The sequence below is a fragment of the Gopherus flavomarginatus genome, chromosome 9 (genome assembly GCF_025201925.1).
Source record: "Gopherus flavomarginatus isolate rGopFla2 chromosome 9, rGopFla2.mat.asm, whole genome shotgun sequence".
In the NCBI taxonomy this organism is placed as follows: Eukaryota; Metazoa; Chordata; order Testudines; family Testudinidae; genus Gopherus; species Gopherus flavomarginatus.
Genome location: NC_066625.1, coordinates 39,278,411 through 39,300,820, shown reverse-complemented (window position 1 = coordinate 39,300,820; position 22,410 = coordinate 39,278,411). Strand labels below are relative to the sequence as shown.

Below are 22,410 nucleotides of genomic sequence, written 5' to 3'. Positions count from 1 at the left end.
GCCGACCTCACCTGAGGCAAGCCAGGAGGACTCACAGGCTGATGGTGCCGACGGATATCAATCATATTGTACCATCTGCCACCAGGGGAGGGGAGAGGAGCAGATACTGCTCTTCACTGCTGCAGCATCGCGTCTACCAGCAGCATTCAGTAGACATAGGGTGACATTCAAAGAAGTCAAGAAACGATTTCTTTCCCTTTTCTTTCACGGGGGGGGGAGGGGGACGAGTAAATTGACGAGCTATTCCCTGAACCACTCTGGACAATGTGTTTGAACCTACAGGCATTGGGAGCTCAGCCAAGAATGCAAATACTTTTCGGAGACTGCTGGGGACTGTGGGATAGCTGGAGTCCTCAGTATCCCCTCCCTCCCTCCATGAGCGTCCATTTGAGTCTCTGGCTTCCCGTTACACTTGTCATGCAGCACTGTATAGCCTGTAGATTTTTTTTTCAAACACTTTGGCATTTCATCTTCTGTAACGGAGCTTTGATAGAACAGATTTGTCTCCCCATACAGCAATCAGATTCAGTATCTCCCGTACGGTCCATGCTGGAGCTCTTTTTGGATTTGGGACTGCATTGCCACCCGTGCTGATCAGAGCTCCACACTGGGCAAACAGGAAATGAAAATCAAAATTTCGTGGGGCTTTTCCTGTTTACCTGGCCACTGCATCCGAGTTCAGATTGCTGTCCAGAGCGGTCACAGTGGTGCACTGTGGGATACCGCCTGGAGGCCAATACCGTCGATTTGCGGCCACACTAACCCTAATCCGATATGGTAATACCGATTTTAGCGCTACTCCTCTCGTCAGGGAGGAGTACAGAAACTGATTTAAAGAGCCCTTTATATCGATATAAAGGGCCTCGTAGTGTGGACGGGTACAGCGTTAAATCGGTTTAACGCTGCTAAAATCGGTTTAAACGCGTAGTGTAGACCAGGCCTAAGTTGTCCAAAGCAACAAAAAGTCCTGTGGCACCTTAAAGACTAACAGATGTATTGGAGCATAAGCTTTCGTGGGTGAATACCCACTTCGTCATGAAAGCTTATGCTCCAATACATCTATTAGTCTTTAAGGTGCCACAGGACTCTTTGTTGCCTTTTACAGATCCAGACTAACAAGGCTACCCCTCTGATAAGTTGTCTAAGTAATTCTTAACTTATTTCCCTACTTTAGCCTCAAATCCTAGCCCATTTCCACTGATGTTCACTATGTTAGTTGTCCAATCACTGCTAACCTTTTAGGTGAAAGCTGAAACAAAAAAGGTATTTAGCACTTCAGCCATTGCTGCATTTTCTGTTATTGTTTTTTCCTCCTCATTGAGTAATGGGCCAACCCTCTTCTTGGTCTTCCTCTTGCTTCTAATGTATTTCTAAAATGTTTTCTTGTTAACCTTTATGACCCTAGGTAGTTTAATCTTAAGAGGGATACTGTAGTGAATCCAAAGCTTCCATTTGTGATCACTCACTTGGAAGAACTAAAACATAATACTTAGTCCTACCATGAGTGCAAGGGACTGGACTGAATGACCTCTCAAGGTCCATTCCTGTCCTACAATTCTATTGTAAGGTGGTTGCTATACAACTTTGCTACCACAGTGACCTATTGTTTCAATAGAGTTATATATTTTAGGCTGAGTTCTATTTCAGTTATTAAATGATGCAGAAATAATCCTGAAATCAGAGAAGATGTACAGCTAGCAGGCTCAAGTCAGAGTGCTGAGACCATGTGCAAATATATTTGGAGGGAAGAATGAATGCTGGTCAAAAAGAGAGACCATAACAGTAAGGGCTTTCTGCATCTTTGTGATTTGGTTTGCTATGAGCAGGTACAATTGGCTGACATCTAAGTTCCCTCTAAGCTGCGCAGCTGCCTATTAAGCTCCGTGCAGGGCTCAGGGCTGCAGCAGGGAGAGGCGCCCCATCCCACCGGCCCCAGTGCAGAACTGCTGCCGCGGGGAGAGGTGCCCCTCCCTGCTGACCCCAGCATGGACCTGCCCCGGACTTGCTGTGGCCGGGGGAGAGGCGCCCCCTCCTCTGGCCCCAACACAGACCTGCCCTGGACAGGGGAGAGGAGCCCCTCCCTTGGCCAATCCCAGACCCGCTGGAGCTGTGGCAGCCAGGGAGAGGTACCTCTAGATCTGGCCCCGAGCTGCTGCACCAAGAGAAAGCTGGAGAGGGGAGTCCTCTCTCCCCGCTGCAGCCCCTGGGCAGCATGCATCCCAAACCCTCATCCCTGGCCCCACCCCAAAGCCCACACTCTCCTATCTGCCCCAGCCCCGAACCCCCTCCCGAACCCCCTCACTCCCCCCCAAATCTCAATTCTCTTGCCCCAGCCCTGAGCCCCTCATCCCTGGAACCACCCTAGAGCCCATAGCCCCAGCCAGAGCCCTCACTCCCTGCGCCCAACCCTCTGCCCCAGCCCCGAGCCCTCTCCCACACACCGAACCCCTTGGCCACACCCCACCACATGAATTTTGTTGTAACACATCACCTCCATATTGGTCCACATAACAAAATTTATTCTACACATAGGCATAAAAAATTAGTGGGAACCCTGGCTGGCATCATTTGATTGTTACATAGGACCAGTCCTATCAGGCAATTAATCCTTCTAGCCCAATATTCTGTCTCTAGCAATAGCCACTATCTAATACTTCTAAGGGAGGAGTGATCCTGTGTAATTGTGCTATGCTTTAGGGAGAAAAAGATTCCTTTCTAACTCCTGCAGATGGTCATCTTAAGCCGTGAACCATGAATTTTTGATTTTTTCAGGATCACTGGCTTAACTTGCATATATTCAGATGATTTTTAATGCTTTTAAACAGGGCTTTGGAGCGGAGCCTGGAGCTGGAGCGCAGAGCAGCTCTGGAGCAGTGGAACTGCAGGTTTTTGCCTGGAGCTGGAGCGGAGCCAGAGCACAGCTCCAAAGCCCTGCTTTTAGAAGTCCTGCTCAATTATTTCTGGCTATGAGGTCCCACAGTGGCAAAGGCCACAACTGTTTTGGAAAATTAAGGAGCTCAGAGAAAATCTTGCAAGACTGAGTGGACAGTCTATCCTTGTCTGCCTGGGAACATCGGCTAAGCAGATCCTTACTGCTAGGGTTACAAAGTGAACAGTTTGGTTAATCTGAGCCACCCAAACAATGAAACTAATTGGAGAGATTAAAGTACTCAATTTCACAATACAACAAATGGGATGGCTGCCATGAACGGTTCAAATGTTCTTAGCCCCAGGCGAATGAGGGGTGAGAAAATGACTGGGAAGGTTGATGGGCAGACAAGGAATGACATCTGAAATCTAGAAGGAAGGAGGTGTTGGACTTACCCCGGAGCCCAAGGAGTTGGCCTCGGTGGAGGACTACGGCTAGGCACAGGCAAAAAGTGGAAAAACAGAGGGACATGGGAACAAACAGGCAGGTGAGGAGAGAAGAAAAAGGCAATTATTGGGAGAAACTGCAGGAAGGAGAATCTAGAGAACTTTTAAATCTAGAGAACACACCAATGGTTGCTATAGATTCAGAGTTACTTTGTAAGAAAACACTGCTCTTGCTCTCCTCTTCCTTAACTGAAAAGAACACGCTGCAGCATCAGGGAGGGGAGAGAAAAATTCAGCTTCATAGTGAAATCTTACTGCATTTTCAAAATCACATTTCTCCACAAGTATCAGAGACTAGTGGAATTTGCTTACAGTGTGAATTGACTTGAACTCACAGTTATGACAGCATCCCCAAGAAGGGACACGCCTTACGATATGGGCTCAGAACTCGGTTTCTGAGGTTATGATACACAGAGAGTTGGATTTAAATGACTGATTCATTGACGACTAGCATCAGTGCTACTGGTATCAATAGAAGCAGGAGTGGACAATTCCAGTCCAGGAGGACTCCGTGGATTTGCTGCTCCTTCTATAAAAAAGATATGCTCTATCCAGCATTCCTTTATCTGCCAGCACCATGGGAAGAAGAGGGAGCAGTGCTAATCTGCAAATTCCAGTACATTTAAGTCCACTTAGGAGCAAACTTTCCACAATGGAAAGTGAGTTAGATGTGGATTGGCAGGTAAAGAGTAGCATTACTGAATGTTTAAAACTAGTGCCCCCTCCTCCCCAGCTCTAGAGTTTTGCCTGTTAGCACTTGCTGGGTCTCCTCATTTTACTGGATAGAGTTGGCTTAAGTCTCTGATCTGATTTAATGAACCTTCCGCATCCTCAGCCTTGGGAGATGCTGTAGTGGGAGAAGTTCAGCTATCTACAGCATCATGAAATGCCTACTGAAACGATCTCTCAGAAGTCTTCTCATTCTGTAGCCCCCTTCCAGAGACAGGCTGCATCTTCCACTGATGCATTCTCCATGATGCTCTCAATGTTTTCAGAATCAGTCAACAGTTGCCAGCCACATTAAAGTCATGCTCAACAGCAGCATTTGTACAGGTGGAGCCAATGTCTACTCCTCAGAGGAGGAAACAGTTTCAACTGGACTGCAAGGGCCAGTAACAAAATATCCATTTGATCTTTACATGGGGCAAATTAACTTCTAGTGAATTCTTAATTTCATAACTAGGGTGATGTCAGACCTGATCCAGGGCTCCCCAATCAGATTAGGTAAAATGAGGAACCTCAAACAACATCACTACAAGTGAACACTGCATATGACATTTCAGAATTTCCCTAATTTTATGGGGTTTGCCTATTTCTCTCAGTCCTTTCTAGCAGAATGGAGCTTACCCCAATAGAAAGATCAATCCACAAACCAAGACACTCTAGAACACAGGAATTGCCAAATGGTCTCAGACTAGTCCACTATCCCATCTCAAACAGTGACCAGCATTAGATATTTCAGAGGGAGATGCAAGAAACTGCCACAATATTGGGCACATGCAGAATAATTCTGTCGCTATGAAGAGTTCATACTGATCCCTACTGGTTAGATATTGGCTTAAACCCTGAAGCATGAGCATTTACACGCCTTCCAAAACTTTTTGGCATTAATTGTTGTAACTCTAGATACTCCAAATATCCAGACAAGTGTCCAGCCCCTTATAGAATTTTGTTAAATTCTTAGCCTCAACAATATCCTGTGGCAGTGAGTTTGACAGTTTATTTACAAGTTGTGAAAAAAATCTTGTACTGGTTTTGCATTTCCCTCCTTTCAATTTCATTGGCCTTCCCTTGTGCATGTGCTATGAGATAGGGACGAACAGATTCCCAATCTGCTTTCTCTACATCCTTCATTATTTTATATACTTCTATCATGCCCCCTCTTATTCAGCTCCTTCCTAAGGTAACAATCCCAATTTTTTCCAATCTCTTTTCATAGGAGAGTTTTTCCAGCCCTTGATCATTCCTGTTGCCCTTCTCTGAGCCCCCTCTAGTTCTGCAATATCCTTTTTGAGATGGGGTAACCAGGACTGAACACAGTTTTCCAGACAAGGCTGCACCATTGATTTACATAAAAGTATTATAATATCCTCCATATTATACACCATGCCGCTCTTTATCATTCCTGTCGCCCATCTCTGAAACCTCTCTAATTCTGTAATATCCATTTTGAGATGGGATGATCAGTAATACACATAATATTCTAAATGAGGATGTCCCACCAATTTATACAATGACGTTGTACATTTTTCTGCATTATTCTACAGCCTGTTTCTTGTGCATTCTAACATCTTGTTAGCTTTTTTGACAGCAGCAGCACATTGAGATGAGGTCTTCACTGAGCTGTCCATAATGATGTCCTAGAATGCTCTAGACTGAGGCATGCATTTCTGTAACATGGTGCAAAACCAAACTAAACTATCTTCATTGCCAGTCTCCTCCCTGCTCCCTGAACACTGCTATGACCAGAATTCCAGTTGTGGCACCAAGATGCACAGGATCAGCGTGGAGATACATTAGTCTGCCAGAGCCACTCCTTCCTAGCACAATTAGCAAAAAAGGCATTGTGAACATCAAGGAAACACAGAAGAATGTCTGATGAACATCACCTACTCTCAGTCAGTGGGATGGAGATGACGACACCATTCCCTGTCCCAACCCAGAGGCGGTTGCCGGCGATAAGCAGGGCTGTGATTCGCACAAATGAGAAGCCCAGCTTTCCAGTGCCTGCCAAGCATGAGTGAGAATTGCAGAATTAGTGAGGACAGTATCACTTGGAACAATGCCGCCTAACAAACACTGATGCTCCGTGCCCACAAGAATGACAAACAGGCCATTTCCTGACTGGCACTGCCTTCTCACCTAGCATCTTGCTGACATATGGCTCTATGTCCACATCCTGGAGGTGCTGATGGGTGTGGGCATGATACAGCCTCAATGTGGAGTCCAGGCGGATGGAAACCCACACCCCATCTCCAATCCATGCCAGCTGCCGGACCTGACTCTCCCGGCGTGGGTGGGCATCGAAGGATTTCTGAAAGGCCACACAGGGTGAGCAGCATGAGTTAATTCCTGGGCTGGGGACACTTGTTGGTTTTCAAGACTCCTGGGTCAGAGGCATAAACTAAGGAGAAAGCTCTGAAACCTCCACTACAGTATGCAGAAGCTCCTTAGATCAACTGCGTGATTGGCCAGCCTGTTCCTCTGGTTTCCTCTCCCTAGACAGAACTGTTACAGTCTTAGATATTCCAGTAGACTGCTTTGGAACTAGGACATTAATGAAATGGCTCATGCCAAAGAGTGAAATGAAATGAAACCATTTTGCCTTACTCAAGGTACTTTCCAAACAATGCAACAGGAATCTCCCAGCACTTCTCAGTCAAGTTTTTAAAAGCACAAGGATGAGGATCTTGCTGGGGGTGAGTGAGGTGAATTTACTGGTTGTGGATTTACGGTTTATATTCCTCCCCCTTTTATTGCATCCTACAGGCATTGTTACTCCTGTTACATTACAACAAATCATAATTTCAATAAGATGGCTTTTAAACTAGCATCTTGCTCTTCAATAAGTGAAACCTCCACAGCTTGCTACCCACACCTGCCCATTTTGCAGTCATATACTGCCTGCGGCCAAGCATGAGTCTGACTTCCTACCAAGTGATACACACTAGGGCCAGGTACAGACGCCCAGTCCAGCCTCATCAGTTAAATGAGAGAAAGTGCTAAGTTGAGATGCGATCTGAAGATTCCATACAGGGAGGAATGAAGGAATGTGTCAGGAGTGCTATTCTGGCAGATTTCCAGAGTAACATGACCTCCAGTTACAGTTCTTGCCCTACCAACATGGAGTCAGCAATGAAGATACAAAGGCTCTGCATTCCCTCACTCCCCTGCAAAAGAACAGCTAGAAAAACAAATATACCAGGAGCCAGCCACCTGTCTTTACTCTCACTTTCACATACACACATGTGCACATACATGTACACAGTCTCCTCACCACACATGCGCACGCACACGCACATACACACGCACACATAGTCTCCTCACCTCAATCTGCATTGTCTTGGGCTGGATGACATGGACTTTGTTCTTATAGCCGCACCAGACTCTATCATACACAACAGCCATGCAGCGGATGGAATGGTGGGTGTGACCCAGGTCCATCAGGTGATAGTTGCTGAGATCCCACTGACCACCTAGGGAGAAGCAAAGACATTAGACAGTGTGTTGTATACTTGATCAGATGTTATGCACAACATTCATTTTCTTTTCCATTTAATTCTGAGACTGTCTCATACTTTCCTGTACATGAAAGCTGTGTTAGTTATTTAAAATGCAGCCATCAGTAATCAATACTCTTAGTTTTCTGAGTATTCACAGAGGAGCACAAGACTGGCCAAGAACCCTCAAGAATAAGTATCAGAGGGGTAGCCCTGTTAGTCTGGATCCGTAAAAGCAGCAAAGAATCCTGTGGCACCTTATAGACTAACAGACGTTTTGGAGCATGAGCTTTCGTGGGTGAATACCCACTTCATCAGATGCATGTAGTGGAAATTTCCAGGGGCAGGTATATATATGCAGGCAAGCTAGAGATAACGAGGTTAGTTCAATCAGGGAGGATGAGGCCCTGTTCTAGCAGTTGAGGTGTGAAAACCAAGGGAGGAGAAACTGGTTTTGTAGTTGGCAAGCCATTCACAGGGCCTCATCTTCCATGACTGAACTAACCTCATTATCTCTAGCTTGCCTGCATATATATACCTGCCCCTGGAAATTTCCACTACATGCATCCGATGAAGTGGGTATTCACCCACGAAAGCTCATGCTCCAAAACGTCTGTTAGTCTATAAGGTGCCACAGGATTCTTTGCTGCCTCAAGAATAAATTATTCAGAAATACAATTCATACCAATAGAACAAGATAAAACACAGGAGAGAAATCCTGATATAGAACTATCATAACCTGAAGACTACAGAAATCTTTGTGCTGCCAAAAGTGAAAAGAATTTCTGCAGGAAAACACATATAATAAGCAACACAATAAATGATAGGTCATTTATTATATTAAAATAGAATGTGGAGATTCTGAATGTATAAATAATTGCGTGTGAACACCTGCTAGACTGGCAGTGGAAGGTCATGGATTATAGGACACACACACCAAAGATCATTTTCCTTAGATCTGTTAACAGGCCATAGCTTGATACTACTACTTGAGGTCAGAGCTTCGTGCCCACTAAGCACATGGCAGTGCATGTGGGGTTGGGAGCTAAATCTCCCAAAATCTGCCTGATTAAAGCCTCTGTTCTTATTGTGTGAAGGTGAATAGACTCCCCTAAATGTTTTTAAAGAGCTACAGCAAAAACAGCAGGGGAAAAAGAAAGCAAATCCAAGAGGACTATCTCAAAGCTTGTTCAAATGAATCAGTCTTCTCTGTAAGGGGCATTATTCCCATTTTACAAACAGAGAAGCTGAAGCATAGTTAAATGATTTGCCCAAAGTCACTCACAGCCAAGGACAGAACCCAGATCTCTCACCTCCTAGACCTAGGCTCTAACTACTAGAGCAATTAGGCTTCTTCTGAAGATATATGACTTCTAGGTCAGGAAGGATTATTGTATCTTTAAAATGAATGTTCTGAATGTATGAATGATCAGACCTGAACTCCAAGTTCACATTGCCTAACCAACCATAACAGAGGTTGAATCAAAATTGGTTTCCACACAGACAGCAGCCTGTCCACTTTAGTGTGTTGTACTGACCCCACTGCTCTGATTACACTCAGAGAATTCAAGGAGTAACTGAGAAAGAAGTCTTGCTCTGGGAACTTAGGTCACAACTGGAAACTGCTCTGAAGTTCCCAGGTGTGAATGCAGCTGGGAGCTGCAGTGTAATAGAGATGATCTCTAGGGATGCAAAATTAGCCTGCAGCTAGCAGGATAAAGAATTACAGCCCAGAAGTAAGAGGAGCTGTAATGATTTAGGATGAGGGTAATACTTTTAAAGTAGCCATATATTTTAAGAAAATATTAATTCCCCAGCAATCTGGCACCCTGCCATCTTGAATCAGAAGGAAGCACTGACATGCTTAATTCATTTCCAGAGATTCTGCTTCTGATTTGAAGCTGGCTAGTTCGTCTTTGCTGCTTTGATTCTTACCTTCTCCTCGGTGGAATATGGCTAGTGTTCCATCTGCCAGGGCAACAAGAACCCGTCCTTTCACATGCCTGAAATAATAGAGAAGAAAGTGCTTATGAAAAAGTGGCAATAACAGGAAATGCTGCTGGATTCGTATGTTTTAATGGTCTGCTTGGTTTGGGGAATGAAGAGATTCCTTCTCCCACTCTCTTGGTTATAAATCATTCCGTGTATCTAGATAAATCACACATATGGTCATGCTACTATTCCACTTGCAGGCAACATTCAGCATGTGTCTGAGAGTCACACACATAGCTTCTTTATTCTATTGGGAGCACTACTGATTTCATTATTAAACTGGCTGGGGGGCTCACCAATGCCCTGCTGAGTTTCCCCTCTTCTTTTCATTGGCTTTACAATAGTGTAACTCCACTGATTTCTAATTTACACTACAGTGAGTGAGAGGAGAATCAAGCTGTTGTCACCCCCCCACACACACACACTTATTTCCAATATTCAGTACAAGCCTGCAACTGGGAAAGAAGGTAGTACAGTATGGGTATGGCTACACTGCACAGTAAGCCTGGGCTCTGACTCAGGTTTGAGCTCGAGCCCAAGCCCCACTTCCATCTACACACAAATCAGCCTGACTCAGGTTAGCAAGCACTCAGGACCTGGTTTCTAGGACCCTGCTATGGGTGTGAGTCGGAGCCCAAGTCCTGCATGACTCAGGTCCAAGCCCTGTCATTTTTCAGTGTGGATACAGGTCTAGCCACAGACCCAAATCAGAAGATCTGTGTAGTGCAGTATGGATACATGAGCACAGCTGAGAGAACCAGATCCAGCAACTGTAGACCCAGATTTAAAATGCAGTGTGGATGCTCAAGCATGGCTTTGGAAATGCTGAATCTGTAACCATGGGTCCCTAAGACCTGGGCTTAGTGTGCAGTGTAGAAATACCCTCTGAAGCTTAATGGATCAGTGAGCAGGGAATGGGTTGAGACCCCTTCCCCACAGACCTTTACTGATTTACACAACTCTACCAGGGTGAGGAAAAGATGGCCAGGCAAAGAACCGATCAATGACAAGAAAAGTAACAAATTCTCTGGTTTAGAGTCCCCAACTCAGCACACCAACTTACACCAGGCTCAGCACAGAATCCTTCAGCTTTATCGAATGCAGACACTTCTTCCAGTTGGACACTGCCGAGTGCACATACAGCCTGGGAGAAGGGAGCAGACAATGATGGTTAGCAGGAAGGTCCATAAACCTACAAAGGTTGAATTGTGGGGTAGGATTTGAGTCTTTTACTCCAGCACCAAAGGATTTTGCAAAGTGTGCATGAGCTGCTCTGCCTAAGATCAACTGGGGACTCAGAACATCTAGTGCAGCAACAATGCACTCTTTAAAGGCAATGGTATCTAGATCTACGGGGTTTTATGAGTGTGGGAGACATACAGGGTTCCGTAAGATAGCAGTGAACCTACCAGCCATTTTGTGCTCCAAGCCACATTGTGGGTGCGGCACTGGTGCCTGTTCCAGCAGCATCACCGTTCACTTCCTGCTCTGGCAGCATTGTACTTGATTCTGTCTTTTGCTGCCCGTTCTCACTGCAGAGACAAAACAGACCTCACAAGTTCATTACAGGTCATCTGGGGCCCGAGCCATACCTTGCATATGGCAAATCGGGGCGACCACCCCAAGCCTCGTGCTTTGATAAAACAATAGAATCATAGAATATTAGGGTGGAAGAGACCTCATGAGGTCATCTAGTCCAATCCTCTAGCAAAGCAGGACCAACACAAACTAAAACATCCCAGCCAAGGTTTTGTCAAGCCAGGCCTTAAAAACCTCTAAGGATGGAGATTCCACCACCTCCCTAGGTAACCCATTCCAGTGCTTCACCACCGTCCTAGTGAAATAGTGTTTCCTAATATCAACCTAGACCTCCCCCACTGCAACTTGAAACCATTGCTTCTTGTTCTGTCATATGCTACCACTGAGAACACCCTAGTGCCATTCTCTTTGGAACCCCCTTTCAGGTAGTTGAAGGCTGCTATCAAATCCCCCCTCACTCTTCTCTTCTCCAGACTAAATAACCCCAGTTCCCTCAGTCTCTCCTCATAAGTCATGTGTCCCAGCCCCCAAAACATTTTCACTGCCCTCCGCTGGACTCTTCAATTTGTCCACATCCCTTCCGTAGTGCAGGGACCAAAACTGGACGCAATACTCCAGGTGTGGCCTCACCAGTGTCAAATAGAGGAGAATAATTATTTCTCTCAATCTGCTGGCAATGCTCCTGCTAATGCAGCACACAGCTGACTCATACCCAGCTTCTCATCCACTGTAATCCCCAGGTCCTTTTCTGCAGAACTGATGCTTAGCCATGCAGTCCCCAGCCAGTAGTGGTGCATGGGATTCTTCCTTCCTAAGTGCAGGACTCTGCACTTGTCCTTGTTGACCTCATCAGATTTCTTTTGGCCCAACACTCCAATTTGTCTAAGTCACTCTGGACCCTATCCCTACACCCCAGCATATCTACCGCTTCCCCCAGTTTAATGTCATCTATGAGCTTGCTGAGGGTGCAATCCATCCCATCATCCAGATCATTAAACAAAGATGTTGAACAAAACTGGCCCCAGGACCGACTCCTGGGGCACTCCGCTTGATACAGGCTGCCAACTAGACATCAAGCTGTTGATCACTACCCATTGAGACTGATGATCTATCCACCTTATAGTCCATTCATCCAATCCATACTTCTTTAACTTGCTGGCAAGAATACTGTGGGAGACAGTATCAAAACCTTTGCTAAAGTCAAGATACATCACATCCACTGCTTTCCCATATCCACAGAGCCATTTATCTCATCATAGAAGGCAATCAGCTTGGTCAGGCATGACTTGTCCTTGGTGAATCCATGCTGACTGTTCCTGATCACCTTCCTCTCCTCCAAGTGCTTCAAAATGGATTCCTTGAGGACCTGTTCCATGATTTTGTCGGGGATTGAAGTGAAGCTCACCGGTATGTAGTTCCCCGGGCTTCTCTTTCTTCCTTTTTTTAAATACAGGCACTGTATTTGCCTTTTCCCAAATGTCCGGGACCTCCCCCGATCACCACAAATTTTCAAAGATAATGGCTAACAGCTCTGCAATCACATCAGCCAACTTCCTCAGCTCCCTTGGATGCATTAGATCTGGACCCATGGACTTTTGCATGTCCAGCTTTTCTAAATAGTCCTTAACCTGTTCTTTCATCACTGAGGACTGCTCACCTCCTCCCCATACTGTGTTGCCCAGTGCAGCAGTCTGGGAGCTGACCTTGTCTGTGAAGACAGAGGCAAAAAAAGCATTGAGTACTTCAGCTTTTTCCACATCATCTGTCACTATGTTGCCTCCCTCATTCATGCACTTTTCCTGACCTCCTTCTTGTTGCTAACATACCTGTAGAAAACCTTTTTGTTACCCTTCACATCCCTTGCTTGCTGCAACTCCAATTGTTCCTTGGACTTCCTGATTACACCCCTGGATGCTCTAGCAATATTTTATACTCCTCCCCTAGTCATCTGTCCAAATTTCCACTTCTTATAAGCTTGAGTAGGCTGGCGAGGAGGTTAGGCAGGAAGCGGGAGGGCGAGTGAGGTGAGAAGGTGAACAGGGAGGAGAGTGGCAGGCGGGAGGGAGGTGAGGAGTCAGGCAGGCAGGAGGACAGGAAGGAAGGGAGCAGCAGGCGGCCAAACCATGGCTGTTGGCTGAAACACATTTGTTTCATTTTATTTCTTCTCTACCTGGTTATCCCATCTGTGATATTGACTTGGCATGAAAGTGACGAGAGTTTGAATCTGCCCTGAAGAAACAGGCTGACCACCTCATTTTACTGATCACAAACAGCTGATACAGGCAAAGACTGATGGCCAACAACTGTATTATTGTTGTTATTATTTATTTTTTGTATTACCATCGCACCGAGGATTCCTTTTCATGGATCAGAACCCCACTGTAGTAGGTGCTGTACAAACACAGGTGTAGCAATGTGAGGACTCACTGACGAGGTGCCTCCTGCTGGTCGTCCTGGGAATTAGCTCTCCAGCTCCAGTGCACCCTCTGCTGGCTAATGTCCCGCTTGACTCAGACCCCCGTGTCCCTCCCGGACCTCGGTGCCCCATCCCCCGGGGTTCTGCCCTCTACAGTACCCCTGCAGTCTCTGGGTCTCCCCTCCCAGGGGAACCCCCAACCCTCTAGCCCACCTTGCCTCAGTGGCTACTGCCAGTCATCATCGAGACCCCACTTACTGGGGCAAACTGCAGTCTCTCATGGCCATTCGTCATCGACAAGAGGTTGGGACCAGCAGCCTCTGCCTAACCCCAGGCAGCACCTCTGCAGCCCCAGTACATCCTTTAGGCCTTGCACAAGGCCTGCAGCCTTGGGTGTTGCCAGGCTGGAGCTCCCCAGCTCCTCCTGCTTTTCCCGAGCACTGCTTTACCTCTGGTACCCTGCTCCCAGGCAGCTAGGTCCTTCTCTCTCCACTGCTGGAGAGAGACTCCTTCAGCAGCTGCCTCACAGCCCTTTTACAGGGCCAGACGTGGCCTGATAATGACGTGGCCCCAGTTGTGGCTGCTTCCCCAATCAGCTTACCTTATTGGCTCTCGGGAGAAGCCCTTTCCCAGGGCTGTTTTAACCCCTTCAGGGCTGAGCGGGGTAACCGCCCCACTACAACAGGACAAAAAGACGGTTCCTGCCCCAAGGAGTGTATATCTAAGTATAAGACAAGAGAGCATACTCCATGAAGCCAGCCTACCTGTTCTGTCTAACAGGTGCCTGAGCTGGAGCTGGATCTGTAAAGATATGCTCTGTAAGTGGACCAGGCCGGACTTGAGCTGGTTCTGTTTCATTTGCACCACTCTCTGGAACCTCTGTGGCTTCTGTTGCCTCCTCCGTGGACTGGGACTGATTGATCTTCCCATTGCTGACTGCAGCCACCTCACCTAGAGAAGGGGAAAATGTTGCAAGGTGGATGGGAAACAAGAAGGAGGGAACACTATATAAAGTTTCTGGTTTTATGATTATTCTTGCAAGTCAGACAGCTTTTGTGTCTGCTATTATAGATTCCCCAAGCCTGTGTATAGATGGGGGAGTACTAAAGAGAGATCTCTGCTCTGCAGGAGAAGAGTCTGAGAGTATTTTAAGGTGAGGTGTGGTCTATGTCTGATAGCGTGTCAGAAACCCTCTATGGCCGCCCGTTCCACTGAGGATCTGCTCAGAGTAATTTTACTTCCCTTCCCGCACTGACTTCTTCGCTCACCTCAGTGAATGAGTGAGTTTATAGAAAGACATGGGTTGGTAAAAGAAAATGCTAAGAATAGTAGCAATAGTGATAGATCGAGGACATGTCATCTGTCCAAAATATTCCACTCCATTAACCCCAGTACTGCACAGTGTGATCTGGATCATTCATAGGGAAGAGGAAAGGAACACTTTGGATTCTAAATAGAAGGTCTCAAAGGTTCAAACAAAAGGAATGGCCAAGATGTTTATGACTTAGACCAGACTGCAAGACTTCTTGGGGATCCCCAAGGACTTCAGGCCAGGAAGGGGAATACTCAGATGAAGGAGGATGTGGCTATATATGCCTTGTTATAGGCACAAGGTGAAAACCAGATCAACATGAGACCTTAGTCCTGAGACTCACTCTGTCCCTTATCCAGCACGGGGGTGTCTCCACGAGAAGAACAGTTACTGCGTGGTACGTTGCACCGGGTTGCACAACCCACCAGAGTGATTCCTGCAAGAACTCCATCTGTTCCAGATGACTCTTCTGGATTCACATCTCCCTCCAGAAAGATCTCGCCTGGAGGATAGTCACTGTCACTAGCCGCTGAAGGGAAAGGAAGAGACTCTTCCATAAGTGTAATAGCCACTCTGCCCTATTTTGGCTCAGCAGTATTCCTGAGATATCCATGGAGATATAACATTCTGATGGTGAGTTTACCAGTCTCATGAAGACACCACAGCCCCTTGGAGAGTGCCCTGCCCAGCATCCATATCAGGGCCAGATTTGTGGAGCTCTTACTCACCCTGATGAGCACCTGCTCACATGAGTAGACTTCACAAAGTCAAAGGAACTACTTACATGAATAAGTGCTCATCAACATAGGTAAAGTCTCCACAGTCTGGTTCTACGTGAAGGCAGGATATCGGTGACCATCTGTGGACACAGCTGCTGAACTGGTCACAGCAGGTCCCACTTGTTAGCTACAGAACAACTAAGAATCATTTGTGACAAATCTGAGGAGTTGATGAATCTGTTCAAACTTGAAAGGTGCATTTTCTCACTTACCAGGGATGCTGGAAATGCAGAGTACGTGGGCATTACAGACAGTAAACTGATCCACCACTGTGCCAGGCTGGTTGGCATCGATGATCACGACTTTACTTGTAGAGAGGGTACTTGTGAGGATCCAGACTCGGCTGGATGTGGCATCCATCTCATGCAGCTCCTTTGCCTGCAGGAGATAAAAATGCAGGAAAAGAATCAGCACTCCTGAGACTCCAGCTAATCAATCTTTGACAACATTAGTATTGAAGACACCAGCCTGCCAGCTCTGGAGAGTGAACACCTCTTGTTAGCCTCTGAAGATGCACAAAAATAGGCAGCCACAATGCAAACTTCCGCCATGCTGCAGCCCCAGCATACCTCAGCCCAAGCTCACAGAGACCACCTATGAGGCGAATGGGGAGTTTGGTCCTTAGCCTTGCTGTTGAGACTTACAATTAGTGACACTGGGAACTCCCTTCATACAAGTCACCAAAGAGAGTCAGACAGTAACAACATTTAGTTACTATAACCTGGGTTGCACTTGAACTATGAACCTAAGCAAGGAAGGTTCTGTCTACTATTAGCACAACCAATCCATTTTTAAAATTCATCACAGTTCCCCAGACGTAATCACAGAACAGCCATACATTCCCTCGAGGTGGCTTCAAACTGTTTTAACATTGGGTCAGTATCGCACTGGGTTTATGTTCCATGAAAAAAGTTGCTTTCTAGAATGGGAAGTTCAGAAGCAGCGTCTTGTTCCATTAAAATCTCTCTTGCAATGGTAAAACAGGGCAAGGAATGAGCTCACCAACACACGTAGCAATAAACCCACTTCTTAGCTCAAAATACAACTGGGAGGCAGATGGGCTTGAGGGTGAAACCCACCGGTTATTAGAAATCTATTGCTGTATTATCCTCCTTCCCAGAGGCTTAGCAGCCATCCTACTGTGGGAAGACATGGAAGCCAAGAGTAGCAACAACCTTGCAAAGATTTACAGAGCAACTTACAGCTCTATTGCGCTTTCCTTAGTTACCAGTTACAAGTCAGTCTTCACCGGCTCTATCCCTTTCCAACCTCACAGTTGCTAACATTTCACCATTTGGAAAGCTGAATGAAATGAGCCATTGAGTTGCCTGCCATTACTGCATCTGTCTGCTTGATAGCCGAACAGCAACGCTTCTGTATTACAGAAGCAGCATTAGCCATTTTGCACCCAGGCTCCAATACCATGATTCTCAACACATCCTGTTCCTGCCTGAATCCTGATACTATTTATGAAAGACTGCATTGTCATTCGGCATCAAATGATCCTTTTATTCTAATAAAGCACCTTGTATCTGTAGATCTCCAAGCACTTTACAAAGGGGAAAATGGAGGCTTGGCCAGGGTACATGATTTGTCCAAGATCAGAGTCATTGGCGGAGCTGGGAATAGCACCCGTGCTCATCACTGGACAATGCTGCATAGATATTAAACCAATGGTAACAGAAGGAAAGACTATGCAAACAGCCAGTACATATGAGACATACAGTAACTCCTCACTTAACATCCTCCCGCTTAACGTTATTTCAAAGTTACGTCGCTGCTCAATTAGGGAACATGCTCGTTTAAAGTTATGCAATGCTCCTTTATAACGTCGTCTGGCTGCCTGCTCTGTCCACTGCTTTTAAGATTCTGTGGAAGAGCAGCGAATTTACAAGGGAGCATTGCACAAGTTCCTCTTCTCCGCATCCTTCCCCTCCCTCCCAGCGCTTCCCCCACCACCAAACAGCTGTTTAGCAGCGCTTAGGACTTTCTGGGAGTGAGGGAGAGGAGCGGGGAAGCGCTGTGTCTCCGCTCCTCCCTCTCCCTCCCTCCCAGAAAGTCCTAAGCGTGAAGCATTGGGAGGGAGGGAGAGAAGCGGGGAAGTACCACATCTCCACTCCTCCCCTTCCCTCCCAGAAAGTCCTAAGTGCCGGTAAACGGTTGTTTGGCGACTCTTAGGACTTGGGGGGGAAGGGGCGGGGATGTGGCTGCTCCGGAGAGGAGGTGGAGTGGGGGTGGGAAGAGGTGGGCCTGAGTGGAGCGGAAACAGGAAGTGGTGAGCCTGGAGAATCCCCAAGCAAAGCTGGTGCCTGTTCTTCTCTGGGGAAGCTGCCGCTACTGCGGCGAAGGTGCTTCGTAGAGTCCTTGCCTACAGCGGGCTGTGCCTGTGTGGGATAAGCCTGGGGCACTTCCCAACCACAGTACAGTACAGTACAGTATATAATGCCTTTTGTCTGCCCCAAAAAATTTCCTTGGAATCTAACTCCCCCGCATTTACATGAAATCATATGGGAAAATTGGATTCATTTAGCATCGTTTCACTTAAAGTTGCATTTTTCAGGAACATAACTACAACATTAAGTGAGGAGTTACTGTAGTTCTAATACTATGATGATGGGTGTGCCATATAAGGGGGGCAGGTGAGGACAGAAAGAGGAGGAGAGAGAACCAGAGGGTCCCTTTTCTGACCTTTTTCTTTTCTGGAGATGTGTGGTTACTCTTGGTGTTCTCTCCTTCCACCTCCCGGTCACAGGTGAGAGGATCACGTCCAGGATCTGACTTCTTTCCACTCCCAGAATCCTGTTCAAAAGGCTTCCAACCCATCAGGTTGACTCCAGCTGCACACCACAACTAAATGATCAAAGCAGAAATCTTAACAGACTAAGAACTATTTGGGGACCAGAACTTTACTCAATCCAAGTACCTCTGCAAACCATTCTATGTACATACCCAACGCTTACAAAAATTTAGGTTGATTTCTACCAGAATCCACAATCAATTTAGGGGAGAAAGGAAAGAGGAAATCTGCTGTCTAATAGAAGCCACTACATTTCCACAGAGACAATTTAGCAAATATGATTAGCAGATATTAAAAAAGAAAGAAAATAATAAACTGCGTGTGTGACCTAAAATCAAGCTGGTGAAAGGTCCACAGCATTGCAGTGAAAAGGGTCCCCAGACTCTCCGAGGTGGAGAAGCAGAATGTTTTCTTTACACATCAATAACCATAGAACAGGCAGCACTAACAGAGTCCCCAAATGGAAACAGGGCTGTTAGGGCATGACTCTGCAGTATGTACTGTTGTCCTACACGCATTAGAAATAAGCCATTCCAAAGGCAAAGAAGGAGTAGAAGTCTTCAGATTTAACAGAAATTTGGAACAATTGGGCCATGTCAAAAATTTCATACAAGCTAAAAATTGCACCAGTAATCTGACCATAATCCATACCCAGGGATGTGCACCACTCACAGTCACAATTGTATGTAGAACAGCCTATAGCTGAATGTTTACCTTCATGGTGGGGTCCTTCTCCACTAGAGGGCGACAGTACACAGGCACTGGGACATTTTTCATGCGGGTGTCTTCCTGGCCACCATTGGGACTCAGCTGTGGGGGAAGAGGAGACAGAGAAAGACAGTACAAGGGTGTGATATGATTATAAGCCAGCTATAACAATAGAGCTATTGCCACAAAGGTGTAACAAAAAAACATTAGCCTTAGAAAGACCTTGCAGTTACTCACTGCCAATGCCTGTGTATGCTTCATCACACACCTTGTACGGAATGAAGCCTCAAATGGCCTGGAACCAGTATATCTGTGAGACCACCTCTCTCACCATGATACACTGCCAGAATTATAGTGTGACTCTAACAGCATCCCAATGCAAGAGGGCCAAGGGTTCACTCCAGCTGGTAGTGAGCGAGTTACAGCTGGCATGACCAGTTCAGTGTATTCCAACTCACTAAGGTCATAACTTGTATCCAAAAAGTGTCATATAAGCTATCAATAGAAATCACTGATCATTAATATTACTGTTTGGTGTAAGTACGGAACACAAATTCAAAATTACAAACATATTGGAAATTGTGTGTCCTGACAGGCAGGGCTAAAGTTATTCCACTCTAGACAAAGGGCGATGCCTTCCAGGTGGCTGAATGGCATTCAGTGTACATTAAGAGATAATGGGAATGCAAATAACATAGAAACAAGACCATCAAGACAGCAAGGGAGGAGATTGCAGAAAACAGAGTAATTTGCACTGTAGCAAACACCGGGGGATGAGAGGGAAGAAACTAGCATGGAGCTTCCTCCACCACCAGACTCCATGTTGCCTTCCCAATAACTTAATGAACTTTACTTTGGTGGGCATCCTTCAGAAAAATTAACCAGGTTATAAAAGGGAAAAGAAACCCCAGTTATCTTTCACCTGGGATGACTAAGGAATTGAGTACTTTGAACTTTGTGGGAGATCCTGACAAGAGGAGTGGTCCGTCATCTTGCTTGAAGGTAGATTGGTAAGAATAAAGGCTTAAATAAAGGCTGTAGATTGTTTGTTAAGCCTTAGCCACTAGAAAGCATTTTTCACTGGTATTTGCTTGTAACCATTTCTAACTCTACCCTTTATACTTGAACTTACTTAAAATCCAATCTTGTATTGTTAATAAACTTGTTTTACTTTTAATCTAACCCAACCCAGTGCTGTGTTTGATTTAAAGTGAATGTGAACTCTAGCTAATGTAGCAAGCTGTTGGATATTGTATCTTTAAAGGAACAAACAAACCTTAAATCTCTCTGAATGGTCCAAGAGAGGGCTGGACATTGCAGAGCACACAGTTTTGGAAAAAATTGGGATTTTGAGTGTGTTGGGGTCATCTTGCCAGGTGTAACCAGAGCATGGCTGCTGGAATCAGAGCTGATTAACCCACAGACACTCAGTGCAGGCTTGTCTGCTGGCTGGAAAAATCCAGACAAGAGCATTACACAGCAGAACCTTTTGAAGCACTTGGAGAGTTACAGGGCAGGCAATGACACAACCCCTCACTGGTCTAGATTGCCCCACAGAAAGTGACATATGGTTGGCACAGACATTACTGGTATATTGTCCCTTGATCGAATGAGAGCAGGTAGCTGGCAGCGCATTCTGTAAGGGCCCCAGGAAACTGGCATGTCCTTCCACCCAGCACAAAAGCAGCCTGGGGATTTGTCAACATTCAGGGCCCATTTCCATCACCTGACCTTGATGAGAGGTAGGTGGATTGAGGTGTAGGCCAACATAGTGGGGTGATGGTATTTGATCTTGCTGCTGGGCAGATCAGAGAGCTGACTGTATTGTATCTGGGTTTGTAATTTTAAATAATTGGCAGGGCACTCAGAGCCTGTGTATGGACTAAATTGAAAAAATTAAGTAAATAAAAATATGAATGGGCTCTGGTGGAGGAAGATTACTGCTGCTTCCAGACTGAGTTCTTTCAGAAACTTCCATGCAAGAGAACTCCCCCTCCAATGACTGCAGAGGGCATATAGAAAGGATGAATTTGACCAAGCTCACCAGACAGACAGCATGTGTCTACAGTATCTTTAATTCAAATGCTGTACCAATAAAAAGTATATTTACCAATAGGAGTTAGGTCTCTACTGGTTTCATTTGGGATTGTAATCACCTTTTCTTCCCTCTCAGCCTTGCAGCAAATGGTTCCTACCTGCTTGTACTTGGCGGGAAGGCTCCACCCACAGGCCTGTAATCGACCATCATCATTCCGCACGTGCTCTCGGACCTGGCGGTACTGCTCACGCTTCTGTTCACGACGTGTGGATGATGTACAGTCACTGAGGAGAGAAGCAACAGTGTTACTTCTCAATCTATGGTTAAAAACAGAGGCAGAGGGTCAAGGAAGCATTGCCATGGCAGGTGGAAGAGAAGCAGTCAGAGGTCAAATAATACAAAGTAGGAAATAAAAGCGTCTTTGACAAGAGAAAAGGAGGAGCAGGAAACAAGAGAGATGGACCCAGGGAAGCCCTAATCTCTAGCTCCTTTCCATCTAGGTCCTTGGGAACACTCCTAGAACCCTTCAGAGATGGAGAATCAGCTTTCTAGGAGACAAACATTCATGGGAGACCCTATGATTATCAGGTTATGTTCCTTTGCATTTTACTGACCCCATGACCTCAGCTGGAAGATATTCCAGGTCTCTCCTTCTTTCATTCCAATCAACTGTTTAATCTTTTCCACATTTTAAAACCCTCTCTGTTGGCTTGCTGAGAAGGCGAGCAATTCCTTTGAAACTGCAGAACAAGTGGCCAGCAAGTAGGGGATGTAAGCAGGCCTAATTTCCAATTAGGCACAGTAGGCACATGCCTAGGGGCGCTGGCGTTCTAGGAGCGTTTAAAAGTCAAAAGTGGGTTAAAAGTTAAAAAAATTAATACATACAGCTCCCTTGTGGGCAGCAAGGCTCCTGGCATGGGTTGGTGGCTGCCCAGCCTGTGGGGCTGGAGCAGGTGGGTGTCTGAGTCAGCCCGCCGGGGGGAGCTGAGCTGCAGCTGGGCGGGGCGGCTGCTGAAGTTGCTGGGAATGTCCCAGTCCCTTCCCAATCTCGGCTGCCCCACTGCCTCCGCCCCATGCCAGGAAGGGAAAGAGAGGGCGGGGCCAGCACCCCATTCACTTGCACAGGCAGAGCCGTGGGAAGAGGGACAGTACCACACTTGCACCTCGCCTGGGGCGGATGGGCTGCTTCCTGCCTCAGGCTGGGAGCATCATGCGTGCTGGAGAATCTCATGCC

At 46.3% G+C, this 22,410-nt stretch overlaps 1 protein-coding gene across 22 annotated transcripts in view; it reads right to left on the bottom strand.

The window, feature by feature from the left end:
* MAPK8IP3 (mitogen-activated protein kinase 8 interacting protein 3) overlaps positions 1–22,410 on the bottom strand; it is a 178,175-nt gene that overhangs the window by 18,147 nt on the left and 137,618 nt on the right. For 12 of the 22 annotated variants that reach the window (XM_050968093.1, XM_050968094.1, XM_050968095.1 and 9 more), the window contains 13 exons: positions 21,334–21,493; positions 19,145–19,240; positions 18,322–18,483; positions 15,846–16,011; positions 15,198–15,383; positions 14,307–14,493; positions 10,997–11,119; positions 10,651–10,731; positions 9,531–9,598; positions 7,423–7,571; positions 6,238–6,409; positions 5,989–6,102; positions 3,325–3,363 (listed from right to left, as the gene is read on the bottom strand). In XM_050968093.1, coding sequence (XP_050824050.1) covers positions 3,325–3,363; positions 5,989–6,102; positions 6,238–6,409; positions 7,423–7,571; positions 9,531–9,598; positions 10,651–10,731; positions 10,997–11,119; positions 14,307–14,493; positions 15,198–15,383; positions 15,846–16,011; positions 18,322–18,483; positions 19,145–19,240; positions 21,334–21,493 — 1,703 coding nt within the window. The remainder of the gene's footprint in view (positions 1–3,324; positions 3,364–5,988; positions 6,103–6,237; positions 6,410–7,422; positions 7,572–9,530; positions 9,599–10,650; positions 10,732–10,996; positions 11,120–14,306; positions 14,494–15,197; positions 15,384–15,845; positions 16,012–18,321; positions 18,484–19,144; positions 19,241–21,333; positions 21,494–22,410) is intronic. The other 10 variants (XM_050968103.1, XM_050968106.1, XM_050968110.1 and 7 more) reach the window with 2 other exon arrangements.